At 36.1% G+C, this 18,967-nt stretch overlaps 1 protein-coding gene across 1 annotated transcript in view; it reads right to left on the reverse strand.

Moving 5' to 3' along the window:
- The window catches only part of LRP1B (LDL receptor related protein 1B), a 500,403-nt gene that overhangs the window by 294,508 nt on the left and 186,928 nt on the right, over positions 1-18,967 (reverse strand). Inside the window, 3 exon segments of the mRNA XM_072419083.1 lie at positions 4,827-4,976; positions 13,347-13,441; positions 16,764-16,938. Coding sequence (XP_072275184.1) covers positions 4,827-4,976; positions 13,347-13,441; positions 16,764-16,938 — 420 coding nt within the window.

The raw sequence follows: 18,967 nt of genomic DNA on the forward strand, positions 1-18,967 counted from the left end.
GGTTGGGGTTTAGGAGGGTAAGAGTCCTATTGGTAATTTTGGAAGGGCGGTGCTGGGCGGCTAGGGGCCGGTGTGGAAAAATGGATGTGATACTTGGTGCGGACTTCACCTTTCCTAGGCCTGCAACCTGGTTGGGTAAGTTTAGAGATGGTTGGCGGACATGTGCAATGGCACAGTTAATTAATCGGGGGGGGTTTATATGTGTTTTACACGGTTATAAAAATAGGAGGAAGGTTGTATATGTTAAGTGAAAAATTTTGTATGTTATTTGTATGTAAAAAGGATTTGCAAATGTATGCAATTATGCTAATGTATGTTAATTAAACATAGTTATATTTCTTGTTATATTTATGGTTATTTATTGGTATGATTGTTAAAAGTGGTTTTATTTATTTGTTAATAAACGGCTGCTTGCCAGGTGTCAGTGTGCTTGCCTGGGGGGAAACCGGGCAAAGGTAATGGCTGGTAAGTGGGGTTGGTGGTTTTGTAGTTAAAGGGGGGTTTAAGAAGACAGGGGGCGATGGTCCGAGCTACCCTAGTCAAGACTTAATATTAGGTTTTATTATAGTACACAAATAAAACTTCTTTGGATGCATTAGCATTTCAGATAATTGATGTACCACCTACTGAACACAAAAACTGAATTTCTGCTTTGGCAGATCATTGAGAATCTGGATTGGCCTCCTGCTTTGGGACTATTTTCCATCACCAGTGTTGTCTCCAAATTTACATTTATTTGATCATAAAGCACATTACTCTAGTGTACAGCTATAGACAGTGGTAGCCTGTTTAGAGACATATACAGCATCTCTATCAATGCCAGATGATAAAAAAAAGGAAATAAATGGATATTTGAACTGCGCTACTGCAAATCCCACAGGCTTTATCCTCATGCCTACTGCACTTTCTATGAATCTTTAAAAATCTTTTATCTGAGCATAAAGCAGGGACAGATAGAAGACCTCAATGTATATCCAGGAACAAATGTTCATAATGATTTCTATCATTAGGGTTCTCCAACTGCTGCCTTAGGAAACCTGTTGTACTTACTCTGTTAGCATTGATTGAAGCAAATGATCAATGGGGTCTATAGTCCCCACATAAACAGGAACTCTCATGAGTCTGTTTGTGCATTAAATTGCCGTGTATTGTAAACCAAAATCAATATAAAAAAATCTCTTTCTGCTCAAAAACATAATGCTTTTGCCATCCTTGTGCTTTCAGCATTTTTGCTTTTGGGTGTTTTTAGCCTTCTTACTCCTACGTTGGGTAAGTGAAAACTCTCATATTCTTCCTTGAAGAATACCAAGATATGGCTCTGCAATAGAATTAGGAAGAGATAGATCTGTTATGGGTAGTCAGAGCAGTATCTGCAATATGGCAAAACGAGTAGCTACCTCAGGATCCCCAGCCAACAGGGGCAGCTTCCCCAGGATCCCCAGCCACCAGAAACAGCCTATCTAGCACTCCCAGTCAACAGGGTAAGCTTCCCCAGGACCCCCAGCCAACGGGGCCCCCAACCCTAAGACATGCTCAGATGACTGTTCCACCAGAGGATTTTCTATAACATGTATTTATTTAATTCTACTTCACATGGATAACACAGTCTTTTTATCATTTGTAACTTTAAACAAATCACAATATTTAAAAAAGTAGCAAACATACACATGAATTTTAGATATTGCAGAATGGCTTTAACAAATTAAACTATTTAGTTATTTAGGCTTTTTTTCTAGGTTTCATTTTATCGGTCCAAACACCTTTGGCGTTTTCATGGCGCTTTACATTAGGGAAACAGCTTGCAAATATCAGCCAGGGGGCCTAAATGTGCAAACATGTCATGGATTAAGGCTGACAATTTGCATGTTCAGGCTCATCTATTTGTACACAGAAATTAGCTTCAAAAAGTAAAACAAGCCATGCATAAAAAACTATCACTTTCTACGCGCCCACAACAATTGGCATAGACATAGCCAAGGAAATAAAAACTTAAAGTAGCTAAAATGCATAAAAAATTTACACCACTTGAAATGTTGCAATTAATAAAGACAGTTTTAAATGAAAGGCTGCAGCAAAAAACTATTTCTTATAAAGTATGTATAAGTATGAATTGAGCTAAAAATATGTTTTTAGAAACAAAGTTTTTTTCTGAGGGAATGGTTAATGAGATTTGTTGACTTTATTTCCTGTTTACATGGGTCCTGTTTGGCAAAATGACTTTTATTATCTGATCTGTAGACATAAAATAAGAAGAAAATTTGTCTAAATTAGTGAAAACCCTTTCCTAGACCACTTTGAGGAAGTGTCTCCATAAAAATGTTTTCTTCTTGACTCTCTAATTTTTGGGGTTTGCCTAACTTTTAAGCCCTTAAATATATAAATAATCAAGGGTTACTTACAGCTTTAATTAATTTTCCCTTAAGTTTAATAAAGTTAATAATAGGTTTTCTAAGTTGAACACACTGACCTCAAATAATGATAACCTTTCTATCTGATTATTTGGCAAGGTAAATGCCATAAGAGAAGTCTTTTAGGATAAACAGCAGTCGGCATTCCCATTGGCTGGTGGTTGCCAGGGTTGGTTTAAGTCATACGCAGCACCTGCCAAGCACATCCCAATTGTAGCACTGCACTTAAAGCCGGTTTACCTTGCCGATTATTCAACTTGTCCAATGGGTTAGACCTAAATGAGTTTAGTAAACTTCGAAAAATGTTCATTATATTGAAAAAAAGCAAAGATCAGACCTACTTGTTGCTTTTTAGTCTTAAAACAATAATCTTGCTTCATGCTATTTCTTTAATACTTCCCAGGGAGACTCCTACTATAATTACTATATCCAGAGCTCACAGTAAATTAGTGTGGTGGTCATTGGGAAGAATGCCTCTAACATTGCTCTCCAGTGAGAAGGCTGTCACTCTTACAGATGGAAGGGATCATTGGTAAAAGTTAAACTGACCTGATAGTCAAAAATTGCTCACTGCTCAAGGAACCCCTAGCAACCTCTGGAGGAACCTGAGGGTTCCACGGAACCTTGGATGACAAACACTGTACTGTGCACACTGCACCTCTTCTTTGTACTTAGTAAGCAACAGAAATCATGTCTACATTTACAGAAATAAACCGCAATGGTTCATAAAACAAAGGAATAATTGTTTGATGGGTTAGTGACTTTGTCATTGAATTGGAATCAATTTAGCCCTCCCTGCACTTTGCCTACAGCACATACAGAATTGAAGTGATTCTCATAAAACCAGTAAACATTTTCTTTTTTTCAAGCTGTTGGTTTAATTTATCAACAGACCACATGGAGCTTTCAAAGATGTGGAAGATCCTAGCTCAACCCTCCGGGCACAACAAGCAAGCTGTCTTGGAGATAATTAGAACCAGGATTATGGTTAATTATTATTAATTAGAGAAATTATCGGTAGCCCTTGGGGACTCAGTAGAAGGCTGAGTCTTGGGTGCCCGATTTTAAATTTCAGAGCCTTATGTCAAGTAGTTCCGTAAATTGAGTTGATCTACAGTTGTATGAAACAGTAAAATTAATATGTGATATTGGCCATGGGAAATCCTGCTAAATGACAATAAATTGCATGTTAAAATTTCAGTTAATTAAATATGTACAGTTTTGAGCAGTGGATTGACTGAATCTCATCACCTTCTCATATGTCTTAAAAAGAGTTTGACACAAGTGTTTATCTTCATCCTTACTCACAGGACCTTAAAAAGTCACTTTTTAACAAATATACTTGTCAGTTATTTGTTTATTGTATGTTTTGCAGAATCCATTGGGGGTTGGTGACCTTAGTCATTGGCCTTGTAATGTGTACTGAAGCTCTCCAGATGTGGAAATTTCAATGCATATAAATCATGAGAGGAGAAATAAGATGAGAGGGGAGAAAAATACCAACTATGATTATCTAGTACTTGCTAACAACTAAAAATACCTGAAGTGTCTGTTCTGATTATTTTCTTTTTAGAATAACTACTGAAGTCACCAAGCACCATCTTTTCATTGTAAGTTTCTCAATTAAACTCTTCCCAGAATGCAAAATCCAATGTTAACACTAAATAGGGTCAATTATCATGCATAAATACTTTTCTACAGTCCAGGGAGCTCAGGGGCTGGCTGTTCTTTAGGCCACACCCTCCTGTCTTGTTATATAATAATTAATAATTTTAGGCAATATGGCTTAGGAAGTGGGAACTATAAAATGAATGGCTAAACCAACTTTAAAACAATGAAATAGGTCAAGAAAACAACCCATCTACCAGAAAGAGGCACGTGCTAAAAGAATACTTAACAAGAAACATGGACAAATGGGTTGCACAATAAATCTGTATGCAAGATTTAGATTTTAAGATGTCATAATAAAGTGCATATTCAGTACATCTGTCTGATAGTTGTATATTTCCTAATGTTAATTCCTAAAAACACAAAAATTCCCAATGAGCTGCCATAAACCCAGTGCATTCGTATCGTCCTGTCTGACAACTCCACCCCGATGAACTGGAGTTTGTCTCTACAGAAGCCATCAATGTATATATAATGTATTTTTTTTCCTAAATCAAATTTTGGCTATGCAACTCTTATCCACTTCAGAGAATGTTGGCTCACCCTTTGGGCAGATCTGTTGTCTAAATACTATAGGCTTCTGTAGAATCCACAGGCAACTTTAGATACAGCATTATTACAATATAATAGTATTAGCCTTTAGCAAGCAGTAGTTAAATTTCCCATTGACAGGACAATACGTTTTCCTCAGCCATGATTAATCACCAGTCAGTCAATAAGATACAACCCAAGTTGTATAACTGCACTTACCCACTATAGTCAAGGCTGTAGCTTTCGTTAATTCTTCCTTCAATGAGTCTATTACTTCTAAATTACTGCCATCCAAGCTGCATCTATTTATTGTGCCATTACCGGAGCTGATCCAGTATATCTTGTTGTCTGCATAGTCAATTGACAAACCTGTAAATACATTACAAAGATTGAATATTCTGAGAAACAACATTTAATATGATTAGCAAACTTATTAAATTAAGTTTATATAAAAGATTGTGTAACAAACAGATCTCCAGAAATAGCAATACAGATGGTGATATTTGGAAGGGCTATTGAAGTTGCAATGTGTGATAAGGACTGTTTAAAAAAATATACCAGTAATAAGAAGTAGCATTTAATGTGAATCAAGCCTTGCAGTGAATCCAAGAGTTCATTTAAACTCTTCCAGAATGTTCAACTGGTCTTTTCGTTGGAATGATTAGCATGACAATACTTAGGACAGACTATGATACCTATGAGGCTATCAGTGCAAAGAGCACTACCGTACCCTAAACCTCTTCTAAAGGCCATTTCACACCCCTCAGTGATCTGTACAAGTTTGCCACAGGCTTAACTGTGGCCCCATACTTTTATTCAAGTGAATGGAAGCAATTGAGAATCTTGTTTTGCATTTGGCTATGGCAGATCATGGCACAGTTCCAGAAAGGGACAAGTCCCTTTTGGCTGACCGATCCTCAACCTCAGGCAAATGTCTTTCCTACAATGTGGTTTGCCACAGTTTGCTATGTGCTTGGGAGTGGCCAACCACACGTTTTTCGCTGCAGATCTGAAAGGGTTCTTATCGTTCCTGTAACCGCATATTCCCCACTACATCTCCCTGTAATCCATTAGTGTTACATCCAGGTAACATTCGCACTTACTGTAACCTATAAGGCTAACACCTACTCTCCCTGTAATCCCAACACTAAACCTCCATTAACTTTAACAATAACAAGTCTTTTAAACCTGACTGTAATCTTCCCTGTAACCCCCTAAAATATAATACTAAACCTCCCTATAATCCTTATCAAAAACCTCCCTGTAACCTTAACTTTAGCTTTAATCCAAACATCAACACTCCCTATAACCCCAGCTCCAATTTTCCCTGTAACCCCAACACTAAAACTCCCTATAATCATTACCTTAAACCTCCCTTTAACCCCAGCCCTTACATATCTGCCCTCTCCATATTCTAACAATAACCTTAGCTTTAAAATTATAATCTCTAGTATCTGTCACCCGATGGTCTCATTCTCTCAACATGCCCCTTATTAGCATACAAGCAGAGCAAATTGGCTACTTATGCTTCCTTCCCCTTTCACTTTAGGGTTTTCTGTATAGAGACTGCAAAGGGCTGATTCAAAGTTCAATGTAGTTGCATGCATTAAAAATATACAATCAGTGATGCAATCATAAATACAGGGGTTCAGCTTCACCTAATAGCCATATTATATTGGAAGAATACCCCAATTCCAGGCAAATGGTCTATTTACTGTTAGCACATATTGTTTGCTCTTTGTTCTGTGATTAACTTATTTCCCCAGTTATTTAACTCTTCCTTTTACACCCTGCAGCATTAAGGCAAGCATAACTTCTGTAATTAAAGTTTCCAGAGATATACTATAAACAGCCTGAGCATATTTAATTGGCAAATAATGCGCATCCATTATGAGATGGAGTTTATTAGAGTTTTTCATCACTGTCTGGGTTTTGCTGTAAGGCTGATATTAAAGAACAAGCGTACATGTCCAGGTCCGGTTTTCACCACACTAGGCAATGTCATCATCAGATCCTGAGCAAGGAATTCTCAGGACATTAGTGTACACATTGCTCATTAGCCAAAATCAGCTTCCAGGTCAATTTCTTTACCACTGTAATTTCATCTGTTCATTAACAATTCTAGGAGGGATTTGATTAATCTCAGAATAAACTTCAGGCTAAGTAAGATGTCTTCATCCATATAAAGTTTTGATGGCGCCTAAAGAATACACAGCAGTGATATTTCAGGATTCTAGAGTCATTCACTTATTTTTATTTTGGTTTTTTGAAGACCCCCGAAGATAAATCTTTAGAAAATATTTGCTGCATGCCTTTGGGTGCATTCACAATAGTGAGTTTTGGTATGGAATAAGCTTTGGTATAGGCGCTTGCAAAACCATTGTAAATTATTGTAAAACCATCCAGAACATCCAAAATTTAGTTCTATTCAAAACAAATAAACTAGATCAAGCTAACTTCATTAGCTCATTCTTAGTGCAAAGCGGGCAATGCCTATAAACCACCAGCCAATAGTAAGGTTGCATAAACACAAAAGAGAAACAGATGAAGGAACAAGCATCACCATTCTGTTCTATGGAGAGGGAAAGGGACAGAAAGAGCAAGCAGCACCCAGATGTGCTCTTTTTCCTTGACTTGAATAGCTCCCCCATTGGTTGTTATGGGTCAGTCAGGACAAATCCATGAACAACGTAGGGAGATGTCTTTATACATATTAGAATATTTCTCGAAACAAGCCAGAGCATTCAAATCGGATGAGAATTATCTGATGAGTGTACATACCCTAACACTGTGAGCTGTTGCATTGCATTGAAAATAGAGTTAATTTACTAAAAGGATATAGGCTGTTCACATTGCACCCTGTAAGTAAAATTAACTTGGCTTAGTAAATTAGATGAAGCTCTGCTGTCTTCAACCATCCAATCATATGCAAGGAAAAACCTTACAAGGTGTTATATTAAAATGTAAGTAAACGACTTAAAATCTTTTAAAATCTTTACTTAAATCTTCAAAAAAAAGTGATTACATGCTCACTTTACCAGGGTTCAGTTTAAATATCACTTTTAAGTGGATTAGCTATATAAAAAAGCATGTGGAAAATCTTGATCCAGTAAATGGTAACTGGTCCTTTTAACATAGTTACTGGTTAGCTAATGTGGAATGGAAACAAAATATCAACCTTTGCTTTCAAATTAGGAACATCGCAAGGGACAAAATGAGACAATGAAATATTTTTTCCCTTCCAGGTTTGCAAACAGCACAAGCCATTTGACAAGAATTAAGTTCCCAGGAAGCATCAAAGCTGCTAAACAGGATGATAAATGTAACAGCATTATTTGTCTTACAAGAGCACATCTCAACAAACAACCAAAAAGCCAAAACAATGACTCCAATATTCTCAATAAATCAAATGGAAGCATAATGCGAAGATTAAAATTGATGGCTTTATTCTCCTGTTAACGGCAGGGGCTGAATAGCTTGCTGGCTAATCTGAAGCATGTAATATATGACAGGTCCATAGGTGATCTACAGCGCTTGGGGCTACACTGGTACGAGCGCACAGATGATTTGGTCCTGTGTTAATAATATACTGTAAGCCGGATTTTCTGCTTGCATCCAAATATCATAAAATAAGGGACATAAATATATCACTATTTGTTATGTGACAGCTGAACACAAATCATAAAGTCTGCTTCTTGCAGAGGAGGATAATGTAAAAAAAAGCCACAATCAATCATTATTTATTTACACTTAGCAATCCTGTTGGTAATACTGTGAATGGGGATTGTGGGAAAGTGAGTCAAACTTTTCCCCAACTGTCAGCACCATTTCATAAAAAATATATACACAATATTCCATTCTCTTGACATGACATGGCTTCAATTCTTGCTGAGTTATTGACCTGAAACAAGCTTATTCTCTAATAATAACCTGAGAATCAATCCATTGGAACACCTGGATTGACATAATAGCCAGGGATTCAGCATATTCAGGTCTGTCATGGCAAACTATATACTTTTAACAGCACAGTTAAACTCCAAGTGAAAATACAAGACACACATAAATACAGATCTAAAATCATTAATACACTTTGTTTAATGCATGCATTGTAAGGATTTAATTTTACAAGGTCTCTTGCAATCTCTTTTTCCAGCAGAGCCAAGCCTGTAAGAGGTAGAAGCAACTCAAGGAGGCATTCAGTTGTTAACAAGAGACTTATTGGAGGAGAAAAAAGTGACAGAGAGCATTTGTCTGCTGCTTCTCCTTTTCATGTGCATTCACATGCTGGGGAAGGAACAAGACCTGTTAGGTCTACTGGGGCTGTAATTGATGGACAAAAATATGAATCATTTGGCAGATAAAGCATATCACTTATATGTATTTTAGTTTTGAGGTTTTACATTTTCTTGCTTTAAAATAATAGGAAAACTGCAGAGGCTGTCATTGACCTTTATCAATGATTTTTGCTGACCCATTGTACTGGCCTACGGGCTCCAGTACTTTCACAGTCATTAAATAGTCTAAAATAACTATGCAAAACAGTAACTCTTGGAACACTTCCAAGTTGTTGACTAAAGGCCAAAAAAAGAATTGACGCAAGAGGGTTAGCATGATAGAAAAACAATTACTTTTCAGAAGAAGAGGTCAGCAGAATAAAAGGTCCAATATGCAAAGATCTCCTTGCTCCCCGCTGTGCTCAGGGGCCCCTATCATCAGCTCCTGCATTACCAAAGGACAGAGCAGGAGACACCACAGAGGAAAGTGCTAGTAAATGGCAAATACATTTATTGATCCAGTTTTGGGGGTAATAACTTTTCTACTAAACTTACAATAAAGTGGAATCCAAACTAAAAATGAGTTAGTTCAGCTAGTATAATAGCTAGCATTATACTTTTCACTTTTGAGCCCAGGTCATCCTTGACCCACCACTAACTGGACAGTGCCAGAAGAAAAACAATACGCTAATCTCTATGTCCCTATACCTTCTCATCCTATCAGTATGCCTCATGACATCACATGCACTGCTGTTCAGGGACTGCAAAAGCCTCAAATTGGTTCAAATTCAGTTACTTGTGCAGCTTTTGTTTAAAAAAAAAGAAAAAAAAAAAAAGAATTATTAAATGATTACAGAGTTTAATATTCTGTGTGTTTTATATCTGCCTTTAGTTTATCAGGCTTGGAAAAGAAATGTAAAACTATCAATAAAGGAATCCCAAATTCTTAGTGAATCAGACCCAATTTGAATTAGATACCACAACCAAAAAATCCTCATTTCTCTTGGACTAGCAGCCTGTTTCTTGCTTCAATAGACATTATTTGCAAATACCAACATTTTAAATGTTTTGGCATATCTGGATTAATGTGGAGGAGTCGGTAAGCGATAGGTACTCTTTAAAAGTCAAATGTTGCCCAGTTCTGAAAATGTAATTACATGCTCTAAAAGCTCCTATATATTTATGTGTCAGAGAATCTTCTTCCCACACATTTGTATGTTCGTGTCTAAGTTATTTATCACACAGGGAGAAAGGAAAGTTTTGAACTTGGAATGTTAGGGGCAGTATAGGGTTTTTTTTTTTGCTCCAAGTCTATTAAGATGTAAAACCAGCTTCAAGCAGGCCAAATGCAATTCGGAAGGCAGTCACATGGAGGTCTAACAGATCTGTATATTAATTTTGAATTATCACATAAACTTTTCAAATAGAAGCAGACCCAATTTGAATTAGATACCACAACCAAAAAATCCTCATTTCTCTTGGACTAGCAGCCTGTTTCTTGCTTCAATAGACATTATTTGCAAATACCAACATTTTAAATGTTTTGGCATATCTGGATTAATGTGGAGGAGTCGGTAGGCGATAGGTACTCTTTAAAAGTCAAATGTTGCCCAGTTCTGAAAATGTAATTATCATGCTCTAAAAGCTCCTATATATTTATGTGTCAGAGAATCTTCTTCCCACACTTTTGTATGTTCGTGTCTAAGTTATTTATCACACAGGGAGAAAGGAAAGTTTTGAACTTGGAATGTTAGGGGCAGTATAGGGTTTTTTTTTGCTCCAAGTCTATTAAGATGTAAAACCAGCTTCAAGCAGGCCAAATGCAATTCGGAAGGCAGTCACATGGAGGTCTAACAGATCTGTAAATTAATTTTGAATTATCACATAAACTTTTCAAATAGAAGACAAACTCTTGCGAGCTGCTCAAGGGCCTCTACACTGCCTTATTTTTACTGAAGCTGTATTTTAAAGGAACCTTTCCTGATATAAGCTCTTCTCCTGAAACTGGCAGTTGCATGACATTGCTGACCCTCTTTAAATCTGTAGGTCAGTATAAAGGCTAAAGGGTAAGCATAATAACTAGGCAAGTTGCATTTTCATAGGTCATTTTGCCAGCCCCAATATATTTTTAAGATTTACATTAAAATGCTAAATGTATGTATCCATGTCAACATCCATGCATATGAGCCTCTTATGTTAAGGGTGTATCTGCTTCCGATCTTAGTTTGTGAACGGGGCCCAATATTATATGTTCTTTCCTCTTTTTTATTAGGTGCAGCCAAGAACAATACTGTAACCCTAGACAATAAATTAGAATTCACCTTGTACTGTCTGAATTTTGATGAGTATTTTTTAATACATGGTAAGTGGCTGGCAAGGGAATCGGGAAGGTGAGAGCTTTGCCTGGAAATTGGCTTTAAATAGACCACTCACTTTGCCTAATTTGGGCTTCAAACAAGCTAATTTCAACCGTGGCTGGACATTTACTCTTAACGGGTCAGTAACTAGCTTCACAAAACCCTTAATGAAATATTTCTGACCAACAAAAAGCACCAAAACAATGGTAAAGGGAAGTGCTATTAAATTTTAGCACATGCGGCGTTGACAGTAGGTCTCTCTCAAATTTGCAAGACTCTGTCTACATACATAGACTTAAATTCTTAAATGCAATTTAAAATGATGGGCATACAAAATGTGCCCATGTTTAGAGAAAGAGATTATCTCTAGAGTTGGTTGCTGGTAGGTACCCTGGAATTTCAAGGCTCCTAGTGAGTTGCTGTTATACAGATTGAGTTGCACAGCAACTACACCAGCCAAAGTGCAAACTGTTAGTTTTCCAGACCTCCTCCACCAAGAAAAGAGAATCTGAAAAGTTATAAGCATCACTGTAGAATTAAAAGCCTAACTACAGAAAGCAGCTCTGGACTATCAAGGGTATTAAAGTGGCAAATTTAATATCACAAGTGAAAGCAAGGCCAGAACATGTCTGGTATCTGCCAGTAAGCCTTGTTTATTAAGTATCATCTGGCTGTGTTCTTGTCCTGGTCCATAAAACTGCAGTAAAGTAACATTTGCTATCCGGGTCTATGTGTCCCTGGGCACACAGGGCACCAAATTCACCAACTGTGCTGGCAGGGGCACAGATAAATTCTAACTGGTCAAACCCAATCATAAATGGCTTACAATGACCAAATCCGACTTAACTGGCCTGTGGGCACTGTAATGGACATACTCAGTGTATGCATTATATATATATACATTCTGACAACAGTAAATATTAAATATTCTAAAGACACATTACAGAAAGTGCTGTCTACACTCCTGCTGTGAATCCAGCAGGGGTCCTAATCTACATGCTGCAGACTGCAAATGTGTTTCAGCAAAAGTAAACACTTATTTTTGTATAATGTCCCTATATTCCATCTATTACAGGTCCATTAAAGTCACAATGCACATTTCTATTATTAAAAATAGTTGCTAACAGCATAATCATATATAATAACTATAATATGCTTAACATAATAACAGACATGCAAATATTTCTATACTGTAGCATAACAAGAGCTATTTAGCATTGATTTACATTTGCTGTTCTGCTGTGAACAAGTTATAAGCCATATTACAGAAAGTGATGTTGATGTTAGCTCAACGGAAATTGACTGCACGGGGGATACTCACTGTACTGTAAAAAATTAATGTATAGTAAAACTATACATTAATATACTTTGTTTTATCTATTCCCCCAGTGAATTTGATACTGGATCACCTTTTGGGTGGACTACTATATATTTCCCATGTCCTACCTTATGATTTGAGTGTACTTTGGATTTTGACTACCTCATTAGGACTCATCTTTTGCCTATTCGTGTTCCAGACCTTAACCTCCGGGGGTGGGTTTTGATTGTATTGTATTGGATAAGTCAAAGCTTGTTTCAAACTTTTAGGTTCATAGATTTTTTTCCCACATTTTTCTCTATGACTGTTACCAAAAACATAAAGGTAGGTTAAATGGCTTCCCCTAAAATTGGCTATGAATAAACTATTTTAGGAATCACTTTGTTCAGTGTTGCATGTGTTAATTTTACATTTTTGTTATATTATGTATTTTATAATATTATGAAAATGTCCATCATTTTAGAAACACTGATTTATTATAATTTATGTGACATTTTAAATATTAGTTTTGGATCCTTGATGAAGGGGTTCTCTATAGCCCCCTGATGCATGCTGGCTCACCTTTTTATCACAAAAACCATATTTTTAATAGTTTATTTTTAATCCCCTTTACCTAATCCACAAACATAAGCAAATTAAAGAGTTTAGACTTAAATTTCATCAAATGCAACATTTGATAATTTTGTAAAAAAATCACAATTGCCAGATTCACTCTGATTATACATTCAGGGACAATGCAACAATATTATACCAAGGGGTACATCTGAATTACAATTTGCACAATACTAACCAATTGGCTCCATTTGATTCTGAAAAAGAATCTTGCTGTTACTGCCATCCATGTTTGCCATATTGATGCTGTTTCCATCCATCCAGAAAATCTTCCTTTACAAGAGAAACAAAAACAAACATGTTATGCAAAAAATATTTCCAATTCAGCTAGAATGAAATGTGTGTTTGGTTTTTGGTCAACAACAACACCCAATTCCTACTTTCATTGTGGCCTGAAAAAATATTCAGTTTGCTATGGCCTGTAAAATACAATCAGGATTCTTCATTCTATTCCCAGATGGAAAAGAAAAAAAAAAACAAATGGATTTGTTTAGGTTTACCCAAAATAGAGCAGCAACATAATTAAATTTGCTTGGGTTGATGGTGCAGCACAGCAAATAGTGTATAGGAAAGAATGTTTGTAAATTTATCATGCTCAGTAATCTTCATAAAACCTGCTACATCACCTTGAATGTTTCATAGCTACATTAAAGATGATTTAGAAGATCTGTTGATGTAATTAGGATCTTTACTAAGGTAATTTATGAACATATTAAGCTGCCTGGTAAGTATGATGAATTTGGGCTTGGTAGTGTATATTGTTAAACTGAAGACCACTCACTAATTTAAAACTATTGAACTTTTCTAGTAACCCAAAGGGGCCTCCTGAAATAATTTTGTACTTATAAACTGTATTTCTTGTCATTCACAACAACTGTACTTCAACTGTAATTCTTGCCATACACAATATATATGACTCAGACTCCTGTTGGAAAGATTGGCTGGGCTCTGCACATACACTCTGCCAGATTACATCTCCTAATTCTTCATGAGCAGCTGCATTAGCATGTACATGCAAACCACCAAAGTCAAGCCAAACATGTGATGTGGGACTGTAATGATGACACAATGGGTCAAAAGACTACAAAAGAAGGGTTATGTTGCTAATGGCTTGGCTCGGTAGTGAAGGGTTGGGTGATGCTGGATGTCAGCCCTTAAGGTAGTTGCTATAGATGTTAAAATAACATTAACTGCAAACTATGAAGGCCTCATAACATGTACAAAATCTGGAAGAGCTGTAGTTTATTAAAACATGCTGGGCAATTGCAATTTGATAATGGAGTCAGGGAAATCACAAGCATGGGGATCATTATTTTGCAGATGGAAACCACCTACTAGTAAAAGTACAAAATAGCATGTAAATAAGAATATAGTAGTATATGTATATAATAAAAGTCCATCCTTTACTATTTTAATCTCATAGATCTTTTCTTATTTAATATTCCTAAAGTATAATACTATCAAGAAAGTACACAGGTCCTTGAAAAAATCAATTTATAGCCCAGTTTTTTTTAGTATATTGAAAATCCTAATCCTAAAAACCACATGTTACAGGGATATTCTCATCAATCATTTAGCTGATTGCACAAAAATTGCCGTTCATGTAATGATGCAATACTTAACAATTTGTCCTGAGCTCCCAGTATGTGTAGTTTTGTAGACTGTATGGTATTTTTGTAGAATCTTTATTTTTAGTAAATGGTATTAGTTCTCTCAATATAGAAGACTTTAATGAAGCATTTAGAAGCCAGACTTGTATATGTTGTTCCATGCTCTCCTCAACATAGCTAGAATTACTGATTCATACTTGGACTTTTAAAAGATAAAAATGAAGTAAATTGACTTAGAATGATTCTGCTTATCTTCTTATGGTATACTTTATGGCTAAAAAATATGTGAACCCTTGGCTATCACACCAGAGGTTGGACTAAGTCATCACCCTCCAAGTCGAGTCAGAAATCAAACCTTTTCAATACAACTGCAACTGAACATCTGCATCTCACCAAGTAATAATCTGAGATAAAAAAATGCATTAAAAATTGCATAGCACAGGGACGTTTATCTTGCTGCATGTCAAGTATGATTTTGACATGTGTATAATAAGTCAAAAATTGAGCACCAAAAATTAGACAGTTGTACTTCAAATATCCATCATTAGAGTGAATAAAAAACATCAAACAAGTCCTCGTTAATTATATTATGTGCCAGATTTTTTCATTTGGAACAAGAATGTAGCTCATTAATTTGTGACTTGATGACAGATCATCAAAGTTACTAAAATACATAAAAAAGACCTGGATTTTGTTCTGGTGATACACCTTGTCTTTGAAGTTCAACTTTTGATGGTAACATGCCTTTATCTTGTTATCTTTATAGCTAATATGCATAAAAAAGACAAGTTTTGGAAGTAAAACTTGGAAGCAATATTGAAAGAATGTTTGACAAGGGTCAAAGTTACTTCTGTAATCATTTTTGGAACATGAGAAAGTTCACATCACATCAACCAATAAGTAATCAAAAAATTAAAATGTGATCATAAAGTGGACATATTAAGGTTTGTGTAGATGCAACCAGGTAAGTTTCTGGATGATTTTGCTTTGCTACCCCAAAATATGTGGATCCAGGCTTGCTTAGAGCTATAACTTCAGTAGGAGAGTAGGGTGGACCCATGGTAGGAAAGTCTCTGATAAGGCATAGACTTTGTAACCTCCAAATTAATTTAACATCAATATTACATATTAAATTGATGCAATGTAATTGGGGCCAAGGAATCCTAAAAAAAGTTAAAGCCCCATGAAAACAGTAGTTGCAATTATGTTTATCCAAAAGTAATATAGAAGCTTTCCTATGACCCAACATTAGGTTTTTAACTTTCACACACACTTCTGCTACTACGCTAGGTCCAGTTTTTGGGTACAATCATGTTTTCTGTTTGGGTCAGTATCACTGCAGTGAGATATCTTCTGCATGCTTAGGGAAGATCATGTATGCACACTGCAATTAATTATTGGTTAGCTTGCATAAAATAACCTTTTGCCTGAGATAGATCTATCAAACTCAGTGATTTCAGTGAGTGATTTGCTTATCTTGCATCTATCATTAGCATGAGTAAGGATATTAATTTGTATTGTATATTTTTTAGCATGCCTTACTTAAAAAATCTAAAGCAACTGATCTAAACCTTTCCAGTTATAATTTGGAATTTGAAGTTAAATATTACACATGATGCCCAGCAGATCACAACAGGGGTTGCTTCCTTGTACCTTAATTATGTAATCTTTATTCTCCATGCATTTTCGTATTTGAACCATATTATATTACGTTTGCACAGTACCTCTTTTGTGTTGTTGGAAAACAATATTGTAATAGGAAGAAATCCACATCAATGGCACCAATTCTAGTGCCATACTAACAAGGCGGTTGCTCTAGGGACACTTGGTTGTCTGTGGTTTGACAAAACACTACTTGGCCCTTGTGTCTGTAGAAATGCATTTTTCTTTCATGCAATGATCACACATACAATAGTTGCACCGGGAGTTATCTGTTGCACCCCTCTGCTGACCACATCAGGGAAATCAATATAAAAATACTTTACCCTCTAGCTGGGTGAATCGCTAGGCTCTGTGCTTTATCAATGCCGTGTATGACTGAAGTTTTTAAAGAACCATCCAATCTGGCCACGTTAATTTGCGTTTCATCAAACTCTGAACTGATCCAGTAAAAATTACGTGATATCCAGTCCACAGCCAGACCACGAATACTGTGAATATCTAAACATAAGAAAAAAATGAAAGCTGTAATTTTACTTTGCATATGTGTTCCTTAAAAAGTAATAAATCATATTTGTAACTCATAGAACAACTGAAATCTAGTTTTGTAAACTAAACTGCAGTGTACCGGATAAGAAGATGCTTATAGTGGAAGTGTCTGTTGTGTCAGGTGATGATGGGGAGGGGAGAATTTAGTATTAAGGTCATTACGTATTTAAGACAAGTAACTAGGCCAATAAGAATAAATACTCTTTCCAAGGAAATTGTGAGGACTACTGGTAGTCAACAAAACAGGCATAGGTGGGTAAGTACCATGGAGACTACCTAATGTCATGCATCCATAAACCAGTGGATAGTGGATTCCAAATATTGAAAATGTATGTAAAATATTTTGGCATCCAACATAACCCTTACATACACTATATGGCCAAAAGTGTGTTGTCAAGAGACCATCACAAAATTTTGATATTGTTGTATGCTACACTTCAAAACCTCAGCCATTAAGTTATGACTTTCCTCCCCCATGCTATAAAAACTCTGTTTGGGTAGGACATTCCAAAAGATTTTGGAGTATGCCTTTAGGAATGTGTGGCTATCAAGTCAAAATTTGTGGGGACAGGTACCAATTTAAAAATGAAAGACATGGCCCAAAATCAACATTCCAATTCATCTCAAAGCTGTTCAGTAGGGCTGATGGCTCGCGGCCGGCCTTTGAAGTTCCCAACATCAAACTATGTCTTTATGGAGCTAGTTTTGTTCACAGGAGCACATTCATTCTGAAAAAAGGCCACAAAATGTTGCACAAAATGTTAAAAATGCCTTGGTATGCTGTACAATGAACAGTCTTTTTAAAGACATTTGAACTCAATAATTTACAAGGTTGTTCACAAGCTGTGATATGTCTACATACTTTTGGCTATATAGTGCATGCATTTGCCACTATATATGTAACAGTTTAGTCGAATTCGCCCTTTAGATCAAATTCAATTATCACTTTATTGTAGCCAAAAGATTCTACACAACCATAATTGTATCCTCTATTGGCTCCTTGAGAGGACATTAATAATCATTAACGTCTTACTGCCGAGCAAGTTGAAATCCTGCAGCAACAATTATCATTAAGCTACACTTACGGTCAATAATAATTCACTGGAATACATGTTGGGAAAAATAAAACACTATCCTATATACTGTGGCCATGCAAATGAATATAGTCAGTTTTGGTGCTTTGGGTATTCTTTAGAAAATGTCCTGTCAAATTTTTATGTTCGAGCAGCAAATGTTCCCCACCACATGGGAGATGAGTACACGTGTCATCCTTAATAATATAATCCACAGCAGCTGTAGTGGAGGCACAAAAGTAAAGCAAATAATGCAAGTATCCAATTCCCAGAATAATGTTATAGGCAAAATGATATGTTTGACTGTATTTAACTGCAGCTGATGGCTTTAGCAAAGTCACTTTGTCTCTTAACAAAGAAGAAAACCTACCAACTGCACTAGTACAGTATATAGTAACAGGATTCAATGAAAATCACCATGGAAAATGGTTTTCTTTTGGTAAATACTTTTTTGTTTTTTTTTTACTGTCCATTTAGCATTATTCCCAAGGTCTGAAATATTCTTTTACCTACTAATTTAGGCATATTCATGTTTAATAATTGTAACAGAAGAGGTCTTACTATTCCTATAGTAAAATTCTTACATGTCTTTACTGGTGACCCATGGCTTTTAAAATTATTTTACTTATTTTTCCAGTGTGCTTAACCTCTACCTGCTAAATTTTATTGAAAATCTTGCACAAATTTTAATGTTTACTAATGTTATAGCAAAACCTATTGAAGTCTATGGGACTTATTTAGGAAAGCTTTCCAAGGCTGGAGAGGATACCTTTTCATCAGTGAAGCTGGGCGATCCAGCAAACCTGTAATAAATCTGGTAGAGGATTCAAGACATTTCTTGACAAATAGCTAATGACTGAAGAAATCCATTCCAGGTTTGCTGGATCTAAAGAGTGGAAAGTTAGCCT

Source organism: Pyxicephalus adspersus, chromosome 7, assembly GCF_032062135.1.
Source record: "Pyxicephalus adspersus chromosome 7, UCB_Pads_2.0, whole genome shotgun sequence".
Lineage (NCBI taxonomy): Eukaryota > Metazoa > Chordata > Amphibia > Anura > Pyxicephalidae > Pyxicephalus > Pyxicephalus adspersus.